Here is a 23,392-nt window from a genome sequence, read left to right on the forward strand (position 1 = left end):
TTAAATAGGAACACCCATGGTCTAACGAACCAGGTGACTACCAACCTGGGGAAAGAATATCCAAGAGCCATACCGCTAGTGACCACAAGAGGGAGCCAAAAAGTATAGTTCACAACAGAAATGAAGGCGTGAGATTTTGAACACGAACTTTGATTAAATGGTCTTAGGACATGAAGTCAAGTTTGGAGATCCCCTGATGTTCCTAAACAGTGGAAACCCCCTTGGAATTGATCTATTGTTAATATTGGAATTGATCTGGTGTTTTCCTGGTATTTGAATTTTATAACGTGGTGGCATACATAAGTTGTGTAGAGTGCATAAGGTTGGAATACGTGAGTATTGTAGAGTACATAAGGTTGGCATACGTGAGTTGTGCAGAGTGCATCAGGTAGGCATACGTGAAGAAGTGTAGAGTGCATGAGGTTGGCATACGTAAATTGTGTAGCGAGCATCAGGTTGACACACGTGAATTGTGTAGGTCAAGAATAAATGTATTAGTCCATGGGTGAATGGTAGACTCTGAAACAGTCTCTCATACACAGACCAGGTTTGTCAGGGCTGGTGTCGCAATGATAAATGGTGTCCTTTTGTATCCCCCTTCTCCAACACACTTTGCACCTTTTTTGCGACCTTCCTCTCTTTGCAGTTTGAGGAACCTCATCAGAAAAATGTTGACCTGACACAACACAGGCACTTTCAGTTTCGGAAGCACTGGGGCCTGCTCCTTCCTAACTTCCAAATATTAGGACTTTGATCACTATCTCCTGGAACTGAAGGAATGTACCAGTCTGGCCTGCACATGGGGACAGCACGAAAGTGTTATAAAATGCCATGTGCACAGACAGATTCTTGTACTACTCCTTAGCTTTTCACATGCTACTGTAAGGCTGAAGGATTAATCAGAGATATCAACTCCCTCCATGTTCTTGTTGTACCCCAGGACACTGTCTGGTTTGGTGACCTGCATAGAAAAATCTCATACATCCATGGGGGTGCTGCTGTCACCATATATAGTGGTCAAAAATTACATCGCTCTTTTCCTTGTACTTGACCATCAGCATGTTGTCTCTGCATTGGGCTCTGCTCTCACCCTTTCTGAGCAGTTGCCAAATTAGCATCTTAGGAAGGCCTCTCTGATTTTTCACAGTACCATGTGCTGCAGTAGCTCTGGCAGTGAGGGATTTGAATAGTGGGATGCTGATATAAAAGCAATCTAAGTAGAGGTGATAATCATCCAGCAGTGGGTGCACTAATTTCCACTCACTCCCAGGACAGGGGGGCATTCATAGGGTTGAATCCGGTTGAATCCGGGTGTCTTTCCCTTCAAAAACAATAAACCTGTGGGTGTACCCTGAGGTACTCTCACACAGCTTGTAGAGTTTAATTCTGTACCTGGCCTTCTTTCTGGGCAGGCATTGCCAGAATGTGAGCCTCAACCTTGAAATTTATCAGAGACTCATATGCGCAGGTGTTACTTTGGTGTACGTACAAGTGCAAACTTGCTGTTGAAGTTATCAATGACTGACTGAAGTTTGAAAAGTCATCAAAGTTGGTGACAGATCGGTGAGAACATTGTGCATGATCGTTGTAATGCAAAATTTGTGGATGGCCTCAAAATGTTTACAGGTCATAGACATGTGGAACACTGGAGTGATGTATAAAACATCAACACTATGTGAAGGACAAAGCCCAAAAAGTTATTTTTTTTCTACTGCATCTACACAGATCCTGTTAGAAAATGATGAAGTTGAGTTTTGGGATAAAAATTGTTGGTGGGACAAATTTGTCTGGGACATCATGAGAACTACAAAACTGTTAGAAAAATAGACTTTGAAGAACTCAATTTTCATGAGGCCAATAGTGTCAAATTGGATTCTTTATTACACCACAAAATCAGAAATCTGTGGCTCATAGTGTCTCCATATGAACCTTACCTCCTGAAAACTAATGGTGGGCGCTGGCTAATTTTCTGTCCTGTGGTGGTTGGGTATCACTTGATGAGGAGGATGAGGAAAAATAAAAGGAAGGCGGCATCCTTTTCCTCACCATCTCCTTGGCTGAATACTGTGTTTGGGATGAGTGGGACATTTTTATTAAATTTAGAATAGATGAAAGAAAAAAAAAGAGTAAGAATATAAGAATATAAAAAAAAAAAAAAAAAAAAAAAAAAAAAAAGAGTAGAAAGAATAGAATAAAATAATATAAAAAAAAAAGATAAAAATAAAAAGGAGAATATAAAAATTGGGTAAAATTTTTTAAAAAGTACTAAAATGAGAACAGTAAATACAATTTCTAAGTGCCCGCAACTAAACTACGCTAATCATAATTCTATGCAGTAGAAAAAACATGTAGTATAATCTATATGTATAATTGTCTAAGGGTTTTTCTGTCTGTCTGTCTGTCCTGGAAATCCCGCGTCTCTGATTGGTCGAGGCCGCCAGGCCTCGACCAATCAGCGACGGGCACAGCATGGCGACGATGATGTCATAAAGGTTGCCTCGACCAATCAGCGACGGGCAGTCTGCCGCGAATTCGCCTAGACCAATCAGCGACGGGCACAGTATCGACGTAGATGTCATAATGGTTGCCATGGCGACGATGTCATAAAGGTTGCCTCGACCAATCAGCGACGGGCACAGTCTGCCGCGAATTCTGGAATCATCATTGTCCATATACTACGGGGACATGCATATTCTAGAATACCCGATGCGTTAGAATCGGGCCACAGTCTAGTTACTACAATAATTTCCCACTAAAATTCTGAAATTACAATTACTAGACGGACATCAGTAAAAACAGATTACTGAGTGCCCACAACTATGCAACACGGATTGTTATTATATTTCAGTAAAAAACACTGGAGTAAAAGTGAATTACTACCGTATATTGTTACTGTGGAATGCATGGTCCCTAATCTAGTCCTATCAACTAATCTAAATTACCGTATATACTCGAGTATAAGCCGACCCGAGTATAAGCCGACCCCCCTAATTTTGCCACAAAAAACTGGGAAAACTTAATGACTCAAGTATAAGCCTAGGGTGAAAAATGCAGCAGCTACCGGTAAATTTCAAAAGTAAAAATAGATACCAATAAAAGTAAAATTAATTGAGACATCAGTAGTTTAAGTGTTTTTGAATATCCATATAATGCTCCATAAAGTTTGATGGGCCCCATTAGATGCTCCATATTAAAATATGCCCCATATAATCCTGCATAAAGGGTAATAAGGGCCCCATAAGATGCTCCATAGAGATATTTGCCCTATATAGTGCTGCACAAGCGTTATGGCCCCATACAGATGCTCCGTACAGTCATTTGCCCCATATAGTGCTGCACAAGTGTTATGGCCCCATACAGATGCTCCATACAGACATTTGCCCCATATAGTGCTGCACAAGTGTTATGGCCCCATACAGATGCTCCGCACAGCCACTTGCCCCTTATAGTGCTGCACAAGTGTTATGGCCCCATACAGGTGCTCCGCTCAGCCACTTGCCCCATATAGTGCTGCACAACTGTTATGGCCCTATACAGATGCTCCACACAGCTACTTGCCCCATATAGTGCTGCACAACTGTTATGGCCCCATACAGTTGCTCCGCACAGACACTTGCCCCTTATAGTGCTGCACAAGTGTTATGGCCCCATACAGATGCTCCGTACAGCCACTTGCCCCATATAGTGTTGCACAAGTGTTATGGCCCCATACAGATGCTCCATACAGACATTTGCCCCATATAGTGCTGCACAAGTGTTATGGCCCCATACAGATGCTCCGCACAGCCACTTGCCCCTTATAGTGCTGCACAAGTGTTAAGGCCCCATACAGATGCTCCGCACAGCCACTTGCCCCATATAGTGCTGCACAACTGTTATGGCCCCATACAGATGCTCCACAAAGCTACTTGCCCCATATAGTGCTGCACAACTGTTATGGCCCCATACAGATGCTCCGCACAGACACTTGCCCCATATAGTGCTGCACAACTGTTATGGCCCCATACAGATGCTCCACACAGCTACTTGCCCCATATAGTGCTGCACAAGTGTTATGGCCCCATACAGATGCTCCGTACAGCCACTTGCCCCATATAGTGCTGCGCAAGTGTTATGGCCCCATACAGATGCTCCGTACAGCCACTTGCCCCATATAGTGCTGCACAAGTGTTGTGGCCCCATACAGATGCTCCGTACAGCCACTTGCCCCATATAGTGCTGCACAAGTGTTATGGCCCCATACAGATGCTCCGCACAGACACTTGCCCCTTATAGTGCTGCACAAGTGTTATGGCCCCATAAGATGCTCCGCACAGCCACTTGCCCCATTTGCTTTTGCTGCCATAAAAAAAAAAAAATCACATACTCACCTCTCTGTCGCTCAGGACCCCGGCACTTTTACCTGGTCCTCGTGCGGCTCCGTCTTCGGCACTGACGTTCAGCAGAGGGCACGCACTGACTACGTCACCGCGCCCTCTGACCTGAGCGTCACTGCCAGAGGACGATGAAGACAGAGCCGCACTGGAACGAGGAGAGGTGAATATCGCGCAGCGCTGCGCTCCCCCTCCCCGTATACTTACCTGCTCCTGGAGCTGTGTCCCTGCTTCTTCCCTGGCGCTGCATCTTCTTCCTGCATTGAGCGGTCACCGTTACCGCTCATACATTAATGAATATGCGGCTGCACCTCTATGGGAGGTGGAGCCGCATATTCATTTCTGTAATGAGCGGGACCATGTGACCGCTCAATACAGGAAGAAGATGCAGCGCCGGAAGAAGCAGGGACGTCCAGGGACCGCGCCGGGAGCAGGTAAGTATAATTACACAGCCCCCGCCCCCCCTCACCTGCCGACCCCCGGGTATGACTCGTAATTTTTATTCTATTTTTCTCCACGCACCAAAAAAAAAAAAAAAAAATGGACGGGGGAAAATAGTGAGCTTGGGTAGCAATCAGTGATATTGGTCACTGATCAGCACTCGGGGGATACAGGACTCATGCACATGAAAAAAAAAACTGCCAAAAATCGAGCGATCAAGTACTGATCAGAGCTCCGTGGCAGAAGGTGGCGTGGGGAGGCGGTTAGATAGAGTGGGTGAGGGAGAAAAGGGGGGGCATACTGGAGTGGATTAGGACAGGAACTGGTCAGGGAAGTACCAGGAACTTCTTTCAGGAACAGCAGCAGCAATGATAGCACATACAAAAATAACCTGTAGCACCACAAGTCCCAGGAGATCTGGCAAAATAACAACACAGTAACTACCCTGCAATGTCTCCAAGTTGGAATGAGGAAGTGCACAGGAATCACTCTGAGGTCAGACTGCATTGCACACTGATTGGTGCAATTGGAGTCATCGTCCGATAGCACCAGTCAGGCTATGATCGATGCTGCTACTGCACTGATCATAACTAAACCTCAGTGCTTTCATTGCTTGAAACATTTAAATGGCTGAAAGCAGCCAATCACATCGATCACAGCTGCAGGGGAGGCGGTGCCACCACCCTCAATGGCTATGAGTCCAAGTACCCTGCTGTCAGAATCAGCAGGCACCTATCATTTAGTCACCGTGGTCGCATAAATGACATCTATATACAGTGGGTACGGAAAGTATTCAGACCACTTTAAATTTTTCACCCTTTGTTTCATTGCAGCCATTTGGTAAATTCAAAAAAGTTCATTCTGGTTCATGCTATTCTTCCTTGCAGATCCTCTCCAGTTCCGTCAGGTTGGATGGTGAACGTTAGTGGACAGCCATTTTCAGGTCTCTCCAGAGATGCTCAATTGGGTTTAGGTCAGGGCTCTGGCTGGGCCAGTCAAGAATTGTCACAGAGTTGTTCTGAAGCCACGCCTTTGTTATTTTAGGCTGCTTTCACACTAGCGTCAGCACGGGGCCGTCGATATGCGTCGGCCCGACGTGCCGACGCGCATTGTGAAAGTGATGCCCAACGTGGGCAGAGGAAGCAGTCCTATGACGCTTCCGCTGCCCCAATGTAAGGTCCGGGGAGGAGGGGGCGGAGTTTTGGCTGCGCATACGCGATCAAAAATGGCAGACACGACGGGCAAAAAAAGTTACATGTACACGACGGTTGCGACGTGTGGCCATACATCGCAATGCGTCGCTAATGTAAATCTATGGGGAAAAACCGCATCCTGCGGACAACTTTGCAGGATGCATTTTTTCTCCTAAACGACACATTGCGACGTACAGCAAACAATGCTAGTGTGAAAGTAGCCTTAGCTGTGTGCTTAGAGTCCTTTTCTTGTTGGAAGGTGAACCTTTGGCCAAGTCTGAGGTCCAGTGCACTCTGGAAGAGGTTTACATACAGGATATCTCTGTACTTGGCCGCATTCATGTTTACTTCAATGGCAACCAGTCGTCCTGTTCCTGCAGCTGAAAAACATCCCCATAGCATAATGCTGCAACCACCATGTTTCACTGTTGGGATTGTATTGGGCAGTGATGAGCAGTGGCTGGTTTTCTCCACACATACTGCTTAGAATTATCACCAAAAAGGTCTATCTTCGTCTCATCAGACCAGAGAATCTTATTTCTTAGTCTGGGAGTCCTTCATGTGTTTTTTAGCAAACTCTATGCAGGCTTTCATATGTCGAGGAGAGGCTTCAGTCGGGCCACTCTTCCAAAAAGGCCCAACTGGTGGAGGGCTGCAATGATAGTTGACGTTGTGGAACTTTCTTCCATCTCCTTATTGCATCTCTGGAGCTCAGCCAGAGTGATCTTGGGGTTCTTCTTTACCTCTCTCACCAAGGCTCTTCTCCCGCGATTGCTCTGCTCAGTTTGGCTGGACGGATAGGTCTAAGAAGACTTCTGGTGGCCCCAAACTTCTTCCATTTAACCCCTTTCTGACATCAGACGTACTATCCGGTCGAGGTGACCTGGGCCCGTATGACCACCGATGGGATAGTACGTCATGTGCGATCAGCCGTGCTCACGGGGCTCACAGCTGACATCCGGAACTATGTGCCAGGAGCGGTCACGGACCGCTCCCGGCACTTTAACTCCCGGAACACTGTGATCAAACAAGATCGCAGCATTTCGGTGGCATAGGGAAGCATCGCGCAGGGAGGGGGCTCCCTGTGTGCTTCCCTAAGACCCTCAGAACAACGTGATCTGACACTATATAGTGACTAGATGTTTCCAGCCAGGTAACGCTCGGCACACTCATTGCTATCTAATTAACGCTGCTGGTGATTAAAATAAAGTAAATAATGACAACATTCAATAGCGCTTACGCAGGTGGTAAATTAACTTAAAATGTAGTTAATAACAATAGTGTGATGATGTGGTGGGGGGCGGGATTATGTGTGGTAATGTGGTGGGGGCGGGATTATGTGTGGTAATGTGGGGGACGGGATTATCTGTAGTAATGTGGTGGGGGGCGAAATTATGTATGGTAATGTGGTGGGGGGCAGGATTATGTGTGGTAATGTGGTGGAAGGCGGGATTATGTGTGGTAATGTGGTGGGGAGGCTGGATTATGTGTGGTAATGTGGGGGGGCGGGATTGTGTGATAATGTGATGGGGGCGGGATTGTGTGGTAATGTGGTGGGGGGCGGGATTATGTGTGCTAATGTGGCGGAGGCCGGATTATGTGTGGTAATGTGGTGGGGAGGCGGGATTATGTGTGGTAATGTGGGGGGCGGGATTGTGTGATAATGTGATGGGGCGGGATTATGTGTGGTAATGGGGGCGGGATTGTGTGGTAATGTGATGGGGGTGTTATTATGTGTGGTAATGTGATGGGGGGCCTGGATTATGTGTGGTGGGGGCGGGATTATGTGTGGTAATGTGGTGGGGGCGGGATTATCTGTAGTAATGTGGTAAGGGGGCGGGATTAAGAGTGGTAATGTGGTGGGGGGGATTATGTGAGGTAATGTGGTGAGGGGCGGGATTATGTGTGGTGATGTGGTGGGGGGCAGGATTATGTGTGGTAATGTGGTGGGGGGGCAGGATTATGTGTGGTGATGTGGGAGGGGCACGATTATGTGTGGTAATGTGGTGGGGGGGCAGGATTATGTGTGGTAGTGTGGTGGGGGGCGGGTTTATGTGTGGTAATGTGGTGGGGGGCGGGATTGTGTGTGGTAATGTGGTGGGGGGCGGGATTATGTGTGGTAATGTGGTGGGGGGCGGGATTATGTGTGGTAGTGTGGTGGGGGGCGGGATTATGTGTGGTAATGTGGTGGGGGGCGGGATTATGTGTGGTTTTGTGGTGGGGGGCGGGATTATGTGTGGTAATGTGGGGGGCGGAGCTACTGTGCAGGGGGCGGGATTAGCGAGTAATCACGATGCCTCTTATATATATATATATATATATATATATATATATATATATATATATATATATATATATATATATATATATATATATATATATATATAGATGTCCCACCCTGGGACAATGTAAAAAGTAAAAAATATATATATATATATTACACTGTGTAAAAATATTTTTTTAAAAAATCCTAAAGAAAAAAAAATATATTGTTCCAATAAATAAATTTCTTTATGTAAATAAAAAAAACAGTAAAAGTACACATATTTAGTATAACTGTAACGACCCGACCTATAAAATTAAAACTGTCCCACTAGTTAATCCCTTCAGTGAACACCGTAAAAAAAAAATAAAAGGAGGCAAAAAACAATGCTTTATCATCATACCGCCGAACAAAAAGTGGATAAACCCGAGATCAAAAAGACAGATGTAAATAAAAAAGGGAACCGCAGAAAACGTCATTTTGTCCCACAAAAAACGAGCCGCCATATCGTGTCATCAACAAAAAAATAAAACGGTTATAGCCCTCAGAATAAAGCGATGCAAAAATAATTATTTTTTATATACAATAGTTTTTATTGTATAAAAGCGCCAAAACATAAAAAAATGATATAAATGAGGTATCGCTGTAATCGTACTAACCCGAAGAATAAAACTGCTTTATCAATTTTACCACACGTGGAACGGTATAAACGCCCCCCCCCCAAAAGAAATTCACGAATTGCTGGTTTTTGCTCATTCTGCCTAACAAAAATCTGAATAAAAAGCGATCAAAAAATGTCATGTGCCAGAAAATGGTACCAATAAAAACGTCAACTCGTACAGCAAAAAACACGATATCACATGAGTCTGTGAACCAAAATATGGAAAAATTATAGCTCTCAAAATGTGGTGACGCAAAAACTATTTTTTGCAATAAAAAGTGTCTTTTAGTGTGTGACAGCTGCCAAACAAAAACCCGCTATAGAAACCCGCTATAGATAGTAAATCAACCCCCCCTTTATCACCTCCTTAGTTAGGGAAAAATAATAAAATAAAAAAAAGTATTTATTTCCATTCTCCCATTAGGGTTAGGGTTGGGGCTAAAGTTAGGGCTAAAATTAGGGTTATGGTTGGGGCTAGAGTTGGGGTTAGGGTTTGGATTACCTTTACAGTTGGGTTAAAGGTGTTTCAGGGTTAGGAGTGTGTTTAGGGTTATGGTTAGGGTTGGGATTAGGGTTAAGGGTGTGTTGGGGTTGGGATTAGGGGTGTGTTCGGGTTAGGGGTGTGGTTAGGGTTATGGTTGGGATTAGGGTTAGGGGTGTGTTGGGGTTAGGGTCACAGTTAGAATCGGGGGGTTTCCACTGTTTAGGCACATCAGGGGCTCTGCAAACGCAACATGATATCTGATCTCAATTCCATCCAATTCTGTGTTGAAAAAGTAAAACGGTGCTCCTTCCTTTCTATGCTCTGCCATGTGCCTAAACAGTGGTTTACCCCCACATATGGGGTATCATCGTACTGAGGACAAATTGCACAAATTTTGGGGTCCAATTTCTCCTGGTACCCTTGGGAAAATAAAGAACTGGGGTCGAAAAGATCATTTTTGTGAAAAGAATATGATTTTTTATTTTCACTGCTCTACATTATAAACTTCTGTGAAGCACTTGTGGGATCAAAGTGCTCACCACACATCTAGATAAGTTCCTTAGGGGGTCTACTTTCCAAAATGGTGTCACTTGTGGGGGGGTTTCCACTGTTTAGGCACATCAGCGGGCAGCACAGTGGCTTAGTGGTTAGCACTGCAGTCTTGCACCAAGGACAACATCTGCAAAGAGTTTGTATGTTCTCCTCGTGTTTGTGTGGGTTTCCTCCCGGTACTCCGGTTTCCTCCCACATTCCAAAGACATACTGATAGGGAATTTAGATTGTGAGCCCCATTGCGGACAGCAATAATAATGTCTATAAAGCTCTGTTTAATATGTTAGTGCTATATAAAAATAAAGATTATTATTATCAGGGGCTCTCCAAACGTGACATGGCATCCTATCTCAATTCCAGCCAATTTTGCATTGAAAAGCCAAATGGCGCACCTTCCCTTCTGAGCTCTGCCATGTGCTCAAACAGTGGTTTACCCCCACATATGGGGTATCTACTTATTCAGGACAAATTGTACAACAACTTTTGGGGTCCAATTTCTCCTGTTACCCTTGTGAAAATAAAACAAATTGGATCTGAAGTAAATTTTTTGTGAAAAAAAGTTAAATGTTCATTTTTTTTTTTACATTTCAAACATTCCTGTGAAGCACCTGAAGGGTTAATAAACTTCTTAAATGTGATTTTGAGCACCTAGAGGGGTTTACTTTTTAGAATGGTGTCACTTTTTAGTATTTTCTATCATATAGACCCCTCAAAGTGACTTCAAATGTGATGTGGTCCCTAAAAAAAATGGTGTTGTAAAATGAGAAATTGCTGGTCAACGTTTAACCCTTATAACTACATAACAAAAAAAATTTTGGCTCCAAAATTGTGCTGATATAAAGTAGACATGTGGGAAACGATACTTATTAAGTATTTTGTGTGACATATTTCTGTGATTTAAGGGCATGAAAATGCAAAGTTGGAAAAATGCGAAATTTTCAAAATTTTTGCCAAATTTCAGTTTTTTCACAAAGAAACACAAGGAATATCAAAGAAATGTTACCATTATCATGAAGTACAATATGTCACGAGAAAACAGTTTCAGAATCACCAGGATCCATTGAAGCGTTCCAGAGTTATAACCTCATAAAGGGGCAGTGGTCAGAATGGCAAAAATTCGCCCGGTCATTAAGGCTGGGTTCACATTGCGTTCTGTGACCGCGTTTAACGGACGTTACACCGCGGCATAACGCGGTGTAACATAGTTCGTTAACGCCGCCATTGCCTGCAATGGTGAACGCATCGCTAGCGCACGCCCACATTGGGCGTGCGCTAGCGATGTGCCGTCATTTGAGTGACGGACCGCGAACGCTGCTTGCAGCGTTCGCGGTCCGTTCCTCGCTAGTGCAGATCGGGGATCTGCGCTAGCGGGATCGGCTAACGCGATCCCTTTTGGGACATTGCGTTAGCGCAGTCCGTAGTGCTATGCGCTAAACGGACTGCCCTAACGCAATGTGACCCTAGCCTAAATGGTGTCCGTTAGACGGACTACGTTACACCCCGGCATAAAAGCGGTGTAACGTAGTCCGTTACGGCCGCACTTGACTGCAATGTCGGACGCATCGCTAGCGCACGCCCACAATGGGCGTGCGCTAGCCATGTGACGTCATTGAGTGACGGACCCTGAGACTCGGGCTGCAGCATTTCCGGGTCCGTCACTGCTAGCGCAGATAGAGCTAGCAGATGCTCTATCTGCACTAGTGCGATGTAAACGTTGGCACTTGCGTTACAGCAGCCCATTAGCGTATGTGCTGAACGGGCTGCTGCTAATGCAGTGTGAACCCAGCCTTACTTGCAAACCACCCTTGGGGTAAAGGGGTTAAGGATTATGGAGACCCACTGTGCTATTAGGAACCTTGAGTATTGCAGAAATTATTTTGTATCCTTGTGCCTTGCCACAATTCTGTCTCTGAGCTCCTTAGCCAGTTGCTTTGACCTCATGATTCTCATTTGGTCTGACATGCACTGTGAGCTGTGAGGTCTTATATAGACAGGTGTGTGCCTTTCCAAATCAAGTCCCATCAGTTTAATTAAACACAGCTGGACTCCAATGAAGGAGTAGAACCATCTCAAGGAGGATCAGGGTATGAGTCCACGTTCAGGAAACGCTGCGTTTTTGACGCAGCGCTGAGCCGCAGCGTCAAAAACGCAGCGTCCAGATGTTACAGCATAGTGGAGGGGATTTAATAAAATCCTGTCTCCACTGTGCATTAAAAAACGCACGCGTTTTTCCCGCAAAAACGCACATGCGTTGCGTTTTTTCTGAACGCAGCATGTTGCTACAATGAGCAAAACACGCAGGAACACCGCAGGTGACCTGCCAGTGACCTCAGGTGCATTTTTGGTCAGGATTTTACCTGCATAAAATCCTGACCAAAGCCTGAAGCAAACCTGACCGTGGACACTAAGGGTATGTGTCCACGTTCAGGATTGCATCAGGATTTGGTCAGGATTTTCATCAGTATTTGTAAGCCAAAACCAGGAGTGGAACAATTAGAGGAAAAGTATAATAGAAACATATGCACCACTTCTGCATTTATCACCCACTCCTGGTTTTGGCTTACAAATACTGATGAAAAATCCTGACCAAATCCTGATGCAATCCTGAACGTGGACACATACCCATACCCTCACAGGGAAATGGACAGCGTGTGACTTAAATATGAGTATCTGAGCAAAGGGTCTGAATACTTATGACCATGTGATATTTCGGTTTTTCTTTTTTAATAAATTTGCAAACATTTCTATATTTCCGTTTTTTTTCAGTCAAGATGGGGTGCAAAGTGTACATTAATGAGGAAAAAAATTAACTTTTTTTTAATTCACCAAATGGCTGCAATGAAACAAAGAGTGAAAAATTTAAAAGGGGTCTGAACACTTTCCGTACCCACTGTACACTTCACTGGTAGAGAACTCCTTCCCTTCCATGACCTATGTATATTCTTCAAATGTCATGAAGGGATTAATCTAAGATTACCAGAAACATAAAATACAACGTGTCACAGAAAAAAAATTCAGAATAACTGGAATCGGAAGAAGCATCCAAAGTTATCACCATATAAATTGTGAATACACATCCAGATGAAGTGTAACTGGATGCGCGGCTGATAAGATTTGACGAACAGATGATTTCTTTGAACACTTTATTTGAACAGGTTTATGAAGCGTTTGAGGAAATCATCTGTTCGTCAAATCTTATCAGCAGTGAATCCAGTGACACTTCACCCGGACATGTATTCTCCCTAAGTCCTTTGGACTAGTTTTGTACAGCAGCTGATATATGCGATTTTTACATGTTGCTTAGGTGCAACCATACCAGGTGAGCAGATCCGTTCTTTGTTTTTTCTGCATGTTTAACAGATAAAACCCAGTTTGGTGCTCTTCTTTTTCCCAGTTTCTACATTCACCACATAAAGGGACATGTCAGATTTGAAAAATGGGGCCTGGTTAGAAATACAAAACTGGCAGCCGGAAGTGGATAAATCAGAGTATATGGAGCACTAACTACTGTAGACAAAACTGTGACTATAGACAATGACACATCTACTGAAATGATCAAACTCAACAGTCTTCATCAATAAAAAATGCGTTACTAGTGGTGAAACATCTTTGGAGTAATTCAAGTATGTGGCTCTTGGACGTCTAAACTTATCTTATCTGTCAGATGAGTTTCTTGAAGAAATATTATAGATTTAAAGAGTACATTTAAAACAGTGCAGAGCTGAGTTGTCTTAAATTTACATCTCAGGCATTTGGCAGAAGCATAATATATATCATAATATTTATCTTCTAAGAGACTTTCTAGCTTCTCAGCAAATACTACGTACGCAGTCATTTGGTTTTGTAGTTTACAGATCTGAACAGGTGAGGGTTAACATCTTCTAATCCCAGAAGGTAGGAGGATCCTCCAAGTTGTAAGCTCTATAGAAGAAGGACTTTCAATGCCCTAAGTCATTTGAAAATTTCAGGTGAAGCACAATGTGGTGGTTTAGCGGTAAAATGGTGATCATATGATTATAATGTGGCTGAACTACAACACTGATAAAGAAGAAAGGTTGGTGTCAGAGTTCTGTTGTCTTTCTGCGGATTGACCCCTTGTGGCTGCTATTATTTATTTTCATTACTGTGCTGCATTTCCACTCCTTAGGGTATGTTCACACGTTCCTGATTTCAATCCTTTTTTTCAGGACTAAAAACCGCAGCTCTTGGCAGAAAACGCAGGTGCGTTTATGGTGCGTTTTTGATGCGGTTTTTAGTGCGGTTTTTTTATGCAGTTTTCTCTGCAGATTGTCTGTGTTTGACACAAATAAAGCTTTAACTGCAGTGGGGGGAAAAAAAAAAAAGAAATGATGTCATTTCCTTGTCCAACCCTTTTCTTCTTCCATCCTCCATTTTGGGACTAAACACCAAAATGAGTGGACGTGTTTTGAATGACAGCGCTCCGCAGAGTGCTGAGCGTAGGCCAGATCACAGCCCGCGGATCCAGCTCTATCCAGCTATTTAAGTCTACGTTCACATTTGCGGTCTGCGCCGCAGCGTTGTGCATGCGTTTTGCTGCGTTTTTGTTTGCGTTGTGTGTTGCGGCGCCGACGCTGTGGCGCACAACGCAAATGTGAACATAGCCTAAGTGCCACGTATTTAAGTGCCACGTATCACGTATTTCAGTGCCACGTATTTCAGTGCCACGAATTTAAGTGCCACGTATCACGTATTTAAGTGCCACGTATTTAAGTGCCACGTATTTCAGTGCCACGTATCACGTATTTAAGTGCCACGTATTTCAGTGCCACGTATTTCAGTGCCACGTATCACGTATTTCAGTGCCACGTATTTAAGTGCCACGTATTTAAGTGCCACGTATCACGTATTTAAGTGCCACGTATTTCAGTGCCACGTATCCCGTATTTCAGTGCCACGTATTTAAGTGCCACGTATTTAAGTGCCACGTATCACGTATTTAAGTGCCACGTATTTAAGTGCCACGTATTTCAGTGCCACGTATCACGTATTTCAGTGCCACGTATTTCAGTGCCACGTATCACGTATTTCAGTGCCACGTATCACGTATTTCAGTGCCACGTATTTCAGTGCCACGTATTTCAGTGCCACGTATCACGTATTTAAGTGCCACGTATTTAAGTGCCACGTATCACATATTTAAGTGCCGCGTTTTTGCTGCGTTTTTGTTTGCGTTGTGTGTTGCGGCGCCGACGCTGTGGCGCACAACGCAAATGTGAACATAGCCTAAGTGCCACGTATTTAAGTGCCACGTATCACGTATTTCAGTGCCACGTATTTCAGTGCCACGAATTTAAGTGCCACGTATCACGTATTTAAGTGCCACGTATTTAAGTGCCACGTATTTCAGTGCCACGTATCACGTATTTAAGTGCCACGTATTTCAGTGCCACGTATTTCAGTGCCACGTATCACGTATTTCAGTGCCACGTATTTAAGTGCCACGTATTTAAGTGCCACGTATCACGTATTTAAGTGCCACGTATTTCAGTGCCACGTATCCCGTATTTCAGTGCCACGTATTTAAGTGCCACGTATTTAAGTGCCACGTATCACGTATTTAAGTGCCACGTATTTAAGTGCCACGTATTTCAGTGCCACGTATCACGTATTTCAGTGCCACGTATTTCAGTGCCACGTATCACGTATTTCAGTGCCACGTATCACGTATTTCAGTGCCACGTATTTCAGTGCCACGTATTTCAGTGCCACGTATCACGTATTTAAGTGCCACGTATTTAAGTGCCACGTATCACATATTTAAGTGCCACGTATCACATATTTAAGTGCCACGTATCACGTATTTAAGTGCCACGTATCATGTATTTAATTGCCACGTATTTAAGTGCCACGTATCACGTATCCCACGAAGATCTTCCATGGAGAACAGACACATCCAGAGATATGTCTGCTCTCCACGGCTGCAGCAACACACTGACAGGAGCCATAGTTCCTGTCGGTGTGTCACTGCGCATGCGTGAGCGAGTTTACCGGCGGTCATTGACCCCGGCACTCTCGCTTAACGGAAGTGCTGCGTGGGAAAGTTCAACGCAGCTGTACTGCCGTTAACCGAGACGCCGGAGTCATTGAACTCCGGAACAGTTCTTCGCTCCTGGCAGTGTATCGCCGGAGAGCAGCCGATCGGCGTGGGACACTCGTTTTATGGATTCTGCGGACAGGGAGTATGAATTTGATTTTTTATTTTGTGATTTTTTTCCTGGAGGATCGAGGGCTTCGCCTACAAGTGTGCTGTTGGTGAGTATATACTCTGTGTTATATGTTGTATGTACTGTACTGTGTGTCATGTATGTGTATTGTGTGTGTTTTGTGTAACTTTACAACTGTGCTAAGTCGCCGGACACAGGGACAACTCTCCCATCCTAATACCGGATGGGAGTAGTAGTCCCATACGGCGACTTAGCACAATGGTGGCACTAGCGTCGCATGGGGACACGCACACACACACGCACACACAGACACACACACATACATACACACACACACACACACACACATACCAAATCAATCAAACGGCCGACACGATCCCCATGCGACGGTATGCCTCCATGTCTCTCCGCCCAAGCACTTCCGCCCACGCACTTCCGGCCGCTTCCCTGCACTTCCTGCTGCAGCGGTTCTGCACCACAAACCGCAATAAAACCCGCAGATATATTTTTGATCTGCGGGTTTTACTGCGGGTTTGACCTCACAATGGAGGTCTATGGGTGCAGAACCGCTGCTGTTTCGGACAAAGAAGTGACATGCTCCTTCTTTTTTCCCGCAGCTATTCAGCGCGGCTTTTTTTTTTTAATTCAGGATCATGTGCACAGTGGTTCCTGTTTTCCATAGGGTACATTGTACTGTACCCTGCATGGAAAAAAGCTGCGGAACCGCAGCGGCAAAACCGCTGCGGTTCCGCGATAAAAAACGCACTGTGTGAACATGGCCTTAAACTAGAGGCTTTTATTGTGTTTCTGCAATCACCTTTCACTTCACTATGTTCCAAATTATTATGCAAATGACATTTTTCTCGGATTTTTCTAAATGGTCGGTGCAAATGACAGTCAGTCTAATAAAAGTCATCACCCGTTAAGAGTATACATCGAATTTTATTGAAGAAACCTCCCAATGATAACAGTATAATCTCCAAAATGAATAAAAACTCAAAATGCACTGTTCCAAATTATTAGGCACAGTAGAATTTCTAAACATTTGATATGTTTTAAAGAACTGAAAATGCTCATTTGTGGAATTTGCAGCATTAGGAGGTCACATTCACTGAACAAAAAAGCTATGTAACGCCAAAACATCCTAACAGGCCAAGTTACATGTTACCATAGGAACCTTTCTTTGATATCATCTTCACAATTCTTGCATCCATTGAACTTGTGAGTTTTTGGAGAGTTTCTGCTTGTATTTCTTTGCATGAAGCCAGAATAACCTCCCAGAGCTGCTGTTTTGATGTGAACGGCCTCCCACCATCATAGATCTTTTGTTTGATGATACTCCAAAGGTTCTCTATAGGGCTGAGGTCAGAGGAAGATGGTGGCCACACCATGAGTTTATCTCCTTTTATGCCCATAGCAGCCAATGACTCAGAGGTATTCTTTGCAGCATGAGATGGTGCATTGTCATGCATGAAGATGATTTTGCTCCTGAAGGCACGTTTCTGCTTTATAGACCATGGAAGAAAGTTGTCAGTCAGAAACTCTATTTACTTTGCTGAGGTCATTTTCACACCTTCAGGAACCTTAAAGGGCCCTACCAGCTGGTTCCCCATGATTCCAGCCCAAAACATGACTCCTCCACCTCCTTGCTGACGTCGCAGCCTTGTTGGGACATGGTGGCCATCCACCGACCATCTGCTACTCCATCCATCTGGACCGTCCAGGGTTGCTCGACACTCATCAGTAAACAAGACTGTTTGAAAATTAATCTTCATGTATGACTGGGCCCACTGCAACCGTTTCTGCTTGTGAACACTGTTTAGGAGTGGCCGAATAGTAGGTTTATGCACCACAGCAAGCCTTTGAAGGATCCTACACCTTGAGGTTCGAGGGACTCCAGACGCACCAGCAGCTTCAAATAACTGTTTTCTGCTTTGTAATGGTATTTTGGCAGCTGCTCTCTTAATCCAATGACTTTGTCTGGCAGAAAACTTCCTCATTATGCCTTTATTTGCATGAACTCTGTCTGTGCTCTGTTTCAGTCACAAATCTCATCAGAGTATGATGATCACTCTTAAGTTTTCGTGAAAGATCTAATTTTTTCATACCTTGTCCAAGGCATTGCACTATTTAACGCTTTTCAGCAGCAGAGAGATCCCTTTTATATCCCATATCGCTTGAAACCTGTGACCTGCATAATAATGTGGAACATCATTTTTGAGTTTTCCTTTAATTAGAATCACCTGGAAAACTAATTATCACATGTGTTTAAGATTGATTTCAGTGATCCATTGAGCCCTGAGACACAATACCATCCACAAGTTTATTTGAAAAACAAAACAATTAAATCTTTATGACACTTAAATCCAATTTGCATAATAATTTGGAACACAGTGTAAGATGGCCGATCTTGAACCTGTGGAAGCCATCTTATTTAGTTTTTGTACCTACTTATAGCCTCATGGAACTCTCACTCATTGCTTGAGTATTGTATCTAGCCTTTAGTCTAGTTTCAGTCTCCAGCTCCTGAGAATTGTCTTGGTCCATGTTCATATGTTCAGCATTAAGCTGGCAATCTGATGTTACTGCAGTGCTGCTGGGCCAGCTGATGCAGGTGGTGAACACTCCCAACATACTTTAAAAGGGCACCTGATGCATCAGCTGACTGTTGGTGATACAGTTCCTTTCTGGAGACCAGCCTAACAGGAGCAGCGCTCTGTTGTCAGCTACGTCTGCTGTTTGTAGTCTAGTTGCTGTTGTTTTCTGCGGTGTGGAGCTTAGCAGCGGTGTACATAAGCTAAGTGTGGTGTTTTTGTTACCTTGTCCCTTTGGTGTTTGTCACTTCCCCATGTGTGTATTATCTGCAGAAGTGAGGGTAGTGCTCCTTGCAGGCCACTGCACTAGCCAGGGCAGTAATAGGTGACTACTAGGGACGAAATATCCTGACGGCAGTGGGGGGGAAGGACCCGCATAGGGCATTAGGGGAGTGCAGGGACAGGCTCAGGTTTGAGCTCAGGTGGTGACCATTCCTCATTCCCTACAGGTAGGGCCTTCCTCTCACCTACACAATCCCCGTTGTATGTGTATTATGCCGTTAGCTAACCGATCATCCATTGGGTCAAGTCGCACCGTGACAAGTATGATGTAAACATGTCACCACTTCTGAATTTTTCACTCACTCCTGGTTTTGGCTTACAAATACTGAATGTGGCTTTTCCAGACTGTTCCCACTCCTCCCCTCTCTTATTCCTATGATTCCTAGTGCTAATTCCAAGAACTGGAACTACCGCTTGCTGTTGTCCGCTCGTGCTCCTCTGGCCATTGGATTGCAACCGTGCTTCACCATTATCATAACAGCCAGTGACTATGAAGAATCTGTGACTTCTCTGCATTTAATGGTTACTACTCACCTGGGTAGTCATATGTAGGAATCTCCTCTTTACACCGCTCATCACCCCTCACATATACCTCTATAATATTAATATGGGACAGATCTTCACCCTGAAATAAATATTGTAAAAGTCACAGACAGATGTAGAAGTCTCATCTATGATGCGCTCTAATCCTGCCTTCTCCACCGTTTTCATTAAACAAGTATAAAACATACAATACTGGTGGATAAAGCAAGACTGAGAACAAGACCGTAACAGCCATCTAAACATCATAGTGTAGATTTCATGAACCTTTTCTCCATCTACCTGATGATCCTGAGGAACATTGGGTTCTTCTTGTTTACAGTCCTGTGGAAGAAGAGGATGGGGACATCTCTCTGGTGTTGTCCTCTTACTGGATAGAACTGGAGAAAACACATACAGGGACTGAAATCATTCTTCATTTACAGATATCTACAGGCGGTTTGTATTTCGTCTCTATTTACCTGGTGATGAGAGGGGCTGGGGATCATCCATCATGGCATCATTGTACAGATCTTTGTGTCCTTCTAAATACTTCCACTCCTCCATGGAGAAATAGACGCAGACATCTTGACACCTTATAGGAACCTGATAAATACAATGATGCCGTCATCACCCCGATCTCTTCATAGTGTTACTGTATAATGTCCCAGCATTCCCACCAGTGTTCACCTCTCCAGTCAGCAGCTCAATCATCTTGTAGGCGAGTTCTAGGATCTTCTGGCCATTGAAGTCCTCATATATCACGGTGTGAGGTGCAGACCCTGTGATTGGGGACAGGGGTCTTCCGCATCCCTCAGACACAGGGGGCTGAGAATGCTCACTAGAGGTCTTCTTCACTACTGTGTAATCCTGGTTATGGAGAGACACATTAATAAATCTCACTACAGACATTTCCAGAGTCCTCACCTCTCCAGTTCTGTCCATCTGTTATTCCCATAGATAAGAATGATGTAATGTGACGTCATCAGAATCTCTCACCTCTCCTGTAAGCCGGTAGAGGATCTCTAGGGTGAGGTGTAATATCCTCTCCACCATCTTGTCCTTGTCCATATTCATCCTTGATGGATAAATCTGAAAAATCCACTTATACAGAAGATCTCCACTGAGAGGAACTGATATTGTAGGAATCTGAATGAGAAGATGAACAGATGCAACATCATAAAGAATCCCATGTAAAAATAAATCCTATACATTTTAGACCACACACAACAAGCAGTTTCTTCCTCGGAGTCGGCAGCTGAATACGTTTCTCATAGACTCTTTGCCCATAACGCTAATTCTCGTCTCATTTACTGACACTGGAATCGGCATTAGCAATACTGCAGGAGATATTCATTACACGTGACATGAGAAATAACTACTTCATGATGAGGACGACATCTTCATCTTCTACTACGGCTCTAGAAACATATGTGGCCAGAGTCCGTCACTGACATCACCAACGGCCATCTATATGAATTGTGGTGTAGTGACCCCTGTGGCAGCTAGGGGGCGCTGTGTGTGCTCCTTGGGATATGCATGGAGGCATATTTGTCATTATAATCGTGGTGAAACAGTGACTGGCAGTGTTGTGAATGGCCGATATGTGTCGCAGAGGGAGTCTGTGTGGTAAGTCTGTTGCAATGTTGTTGTTCTGGGACCTGTAGTCCCTCAAGAGTTTGTATAGTTGAAAGGGAGACTTACTAGGCTAGTTGTGTGAGATGGGCGGGACAAACTAGCCACACTCCCACCTGTGGGAGTGGTTAGTACTATATAATGTGACTGAGGGCTGGTCACATGGTCTTGGAGTGTGAACCTGAATGGTCTATGCTGGAAGGTCCTGGAAGCCTGTGTTGGAAGTCCTGGAGAATAGGATTCCTGAAGAGCACATGGCAGGGCTCTGGAACTAGCACATGCCAGTTAGTGGAACGGATGGAGATCTGTGTTGTACTGACCGGGGTCAGAGTGAGAAACGTCTGAAGGATACCTCTGTGGAGGAGAGGTATCCAAGAAACCTGTGCGGCACCAACAGGTAACGGAAAGGGATCTGTGTTATACTAACCGGGTTAGAAGAGAGAGACATTGTGTATGGGGCACCTCTGAGGCCAAGAGGTGTCCAGGAACCCGTGAAGGTCGCCAACGGGTAACGGACAGGGGTCCGTGTGTTATGCTGACCGGGGTCAGAGACGAACTGTGGTGAAGTTAAATATGTCCAGATGGTGTTCAAGCTGTTACTAAGTTCCTGTGGATGTGGTTTTGCTGATGTGAAATAAACCTAAGAGACTGTGTTTTATAAGAAAACCGTGCCCGAGTGCGTAGTAGGCGCTATGCTACAGAATGATTACTGTCTTTCCCGAGCTGTAATCATTTATTTTGCTAGATCTCATATCTAATACACACAAAAGTTTGAGGCATTTATAAAAGCTCTTTATAGAAACTCCGCGGACATGTACAATTTTATGGGTTTTTTTTTATTCTGGATATGATGTTTTTCTGGGATTTTCAGGTTAGAATTCCCTAAGGGCCATCCCATAATTACTGGTGTTATATTCACACAGCTTAAAACGTATGAATAAATTATAAGGAAATATACTACATTTGGTTTTAGGTAGAAACAGATATGTCAGAATATATACCGTATTTTCAACTTTTGTTGTGTAATTGCAGTTTCTAGCAGTGAAAAAAAAAATTAAACTGTGTTACGGGTGTTACCAAAAACAGACCTAGAGTCCTGTACAGAGTAAGGAAAGCTCCAAGCTCTGTGAACTGGACAATACATTACCGTATTTTTCAGACTATAATATACACTTTGTTCCTCCAAAAGTTTGAGGGAAATGGGGGGTGCATCTTATAGTCCATATGTACCTTATAATCCGGGTGTGTGGGAGGGGTGAAGATGCAGCGGCGGGGGAGGAGCGGATCACAGGAAGCAGGAGCTGGTGGCTGCAGCTAACATGCGTGCCCGCTGTTAAGAGAATGAATATTCACGGCTCCCCGTGCCCTCCAACCTCTATGACTGAAGCCGGAGCTGAGAGGTGGCGGCGGCTACCATGTGTGCTTGCTATTAAAGAGAAAAAATATTCACTGCTCCTAACTCCCATAATCCCGGGCGTGGGAAGCAGTCAAAATTCTGGCAGCTGACTTCAGCGTGTGGGGGCGCATTGCAGTGACATCATGCGCTGCTTAAATGCTGAAATCAGCAGCTGGCATCAGAACAGGATGCCGAACTGCGAGGCAGCAAAGGGTAGGGGGGTAGAATTGTTTATTTTTGTGTGCGGTGTGATGGGGGCCATATATACCAGGATGGGGGACATGTATACCAGGATTGGGATGGGGGCCATGTATACTAGGATTAATATTGGGGGGGGTCATATATACCAGGATGGGGATGGGGGCCATATATACCAGGATGGGGATGGGGGCCATATATACCAGGATAGGGATGGGGGCCACATATACCGGGATGGGGGCCACATATACCAGGATTGGAATGGGGGCCATATATACCAGGATGGGAATGGAGGCCATATACACCAGGATGGGAATGGGGGCCATATATTCCAGGATGGGCTGGGGCCATATATACCAGGCTGAGCTGGGGGCCATATATACCAGGATGGGAATGGAGGCCACAATACCAGAATGGGAATGGGGGTCATATATACCAGGATGGGCTGGGGGCCATATATACCAGGATGGGAATGGGGGCCATATATACCAGGATGGGAATGGGGGCCATATATACCAGGATGGGAATGGGGGCCATATATACCAGGATGGGAATGGGGGCCATATATACCAGGATGGGAATGGGGGCCATATATACCAGGATGGGAATGGGGACC

General features: G+C 44.6%; 1 protein-coding gene across 1 annotated transcript in view; it reads right to left on the bottom strand.

Moving 5' to 3' along the window:
- The window catches only part of LOC143766219 (uncharacterized), a 50,698-nt gene that overhangs the window by 10,758 nt on the left and 16,548 nt on the right, over window positions 1-23,392 (bottom strand). Inside the window, exons 2-6 of the mRNA XM_077253724.1 lie at window positions 20,547-20,696; window positions 20,238-20,417; window positions 20,030-20,153; window positions 19,851-19,948; window positions 19,563-19,653 (exon numbers count right to left, since the gene is read on the bottom strand). Of these exons, the coding sequence (XP_077109839.1) occupies window positions 19,563-19,653; window positions 19,851-19,948; window positions 20,030-20,153; window positions 20,238-20,417; window positions 20,547-20,696 (643 nt within the window). The remainder of the gene's footprint in view (window positions 1-19,562; window positions 19,654-19,850; window positions 19,949-20,029; window positions 20,154-20,237; window positions 20,418-20,546; window positions 20,697-23,392) is intronic.

The sequence above is a fragment of the Ranitomeya variabilis genome, chromosome 4 (assembly GCF_051348905.1).
Source record: "Ranitomeya variabilis isolate aRanVar5 chromosome 4, aRanVar5.hap1, whole genome shotgun sequence".
NCBI classification, from domain to species: Eukaryota; Metazoa; Chordata; class Amphibia; order Anura; family Dendrobatidae; genus Ranitomeya; species Ranitomeya variabilis.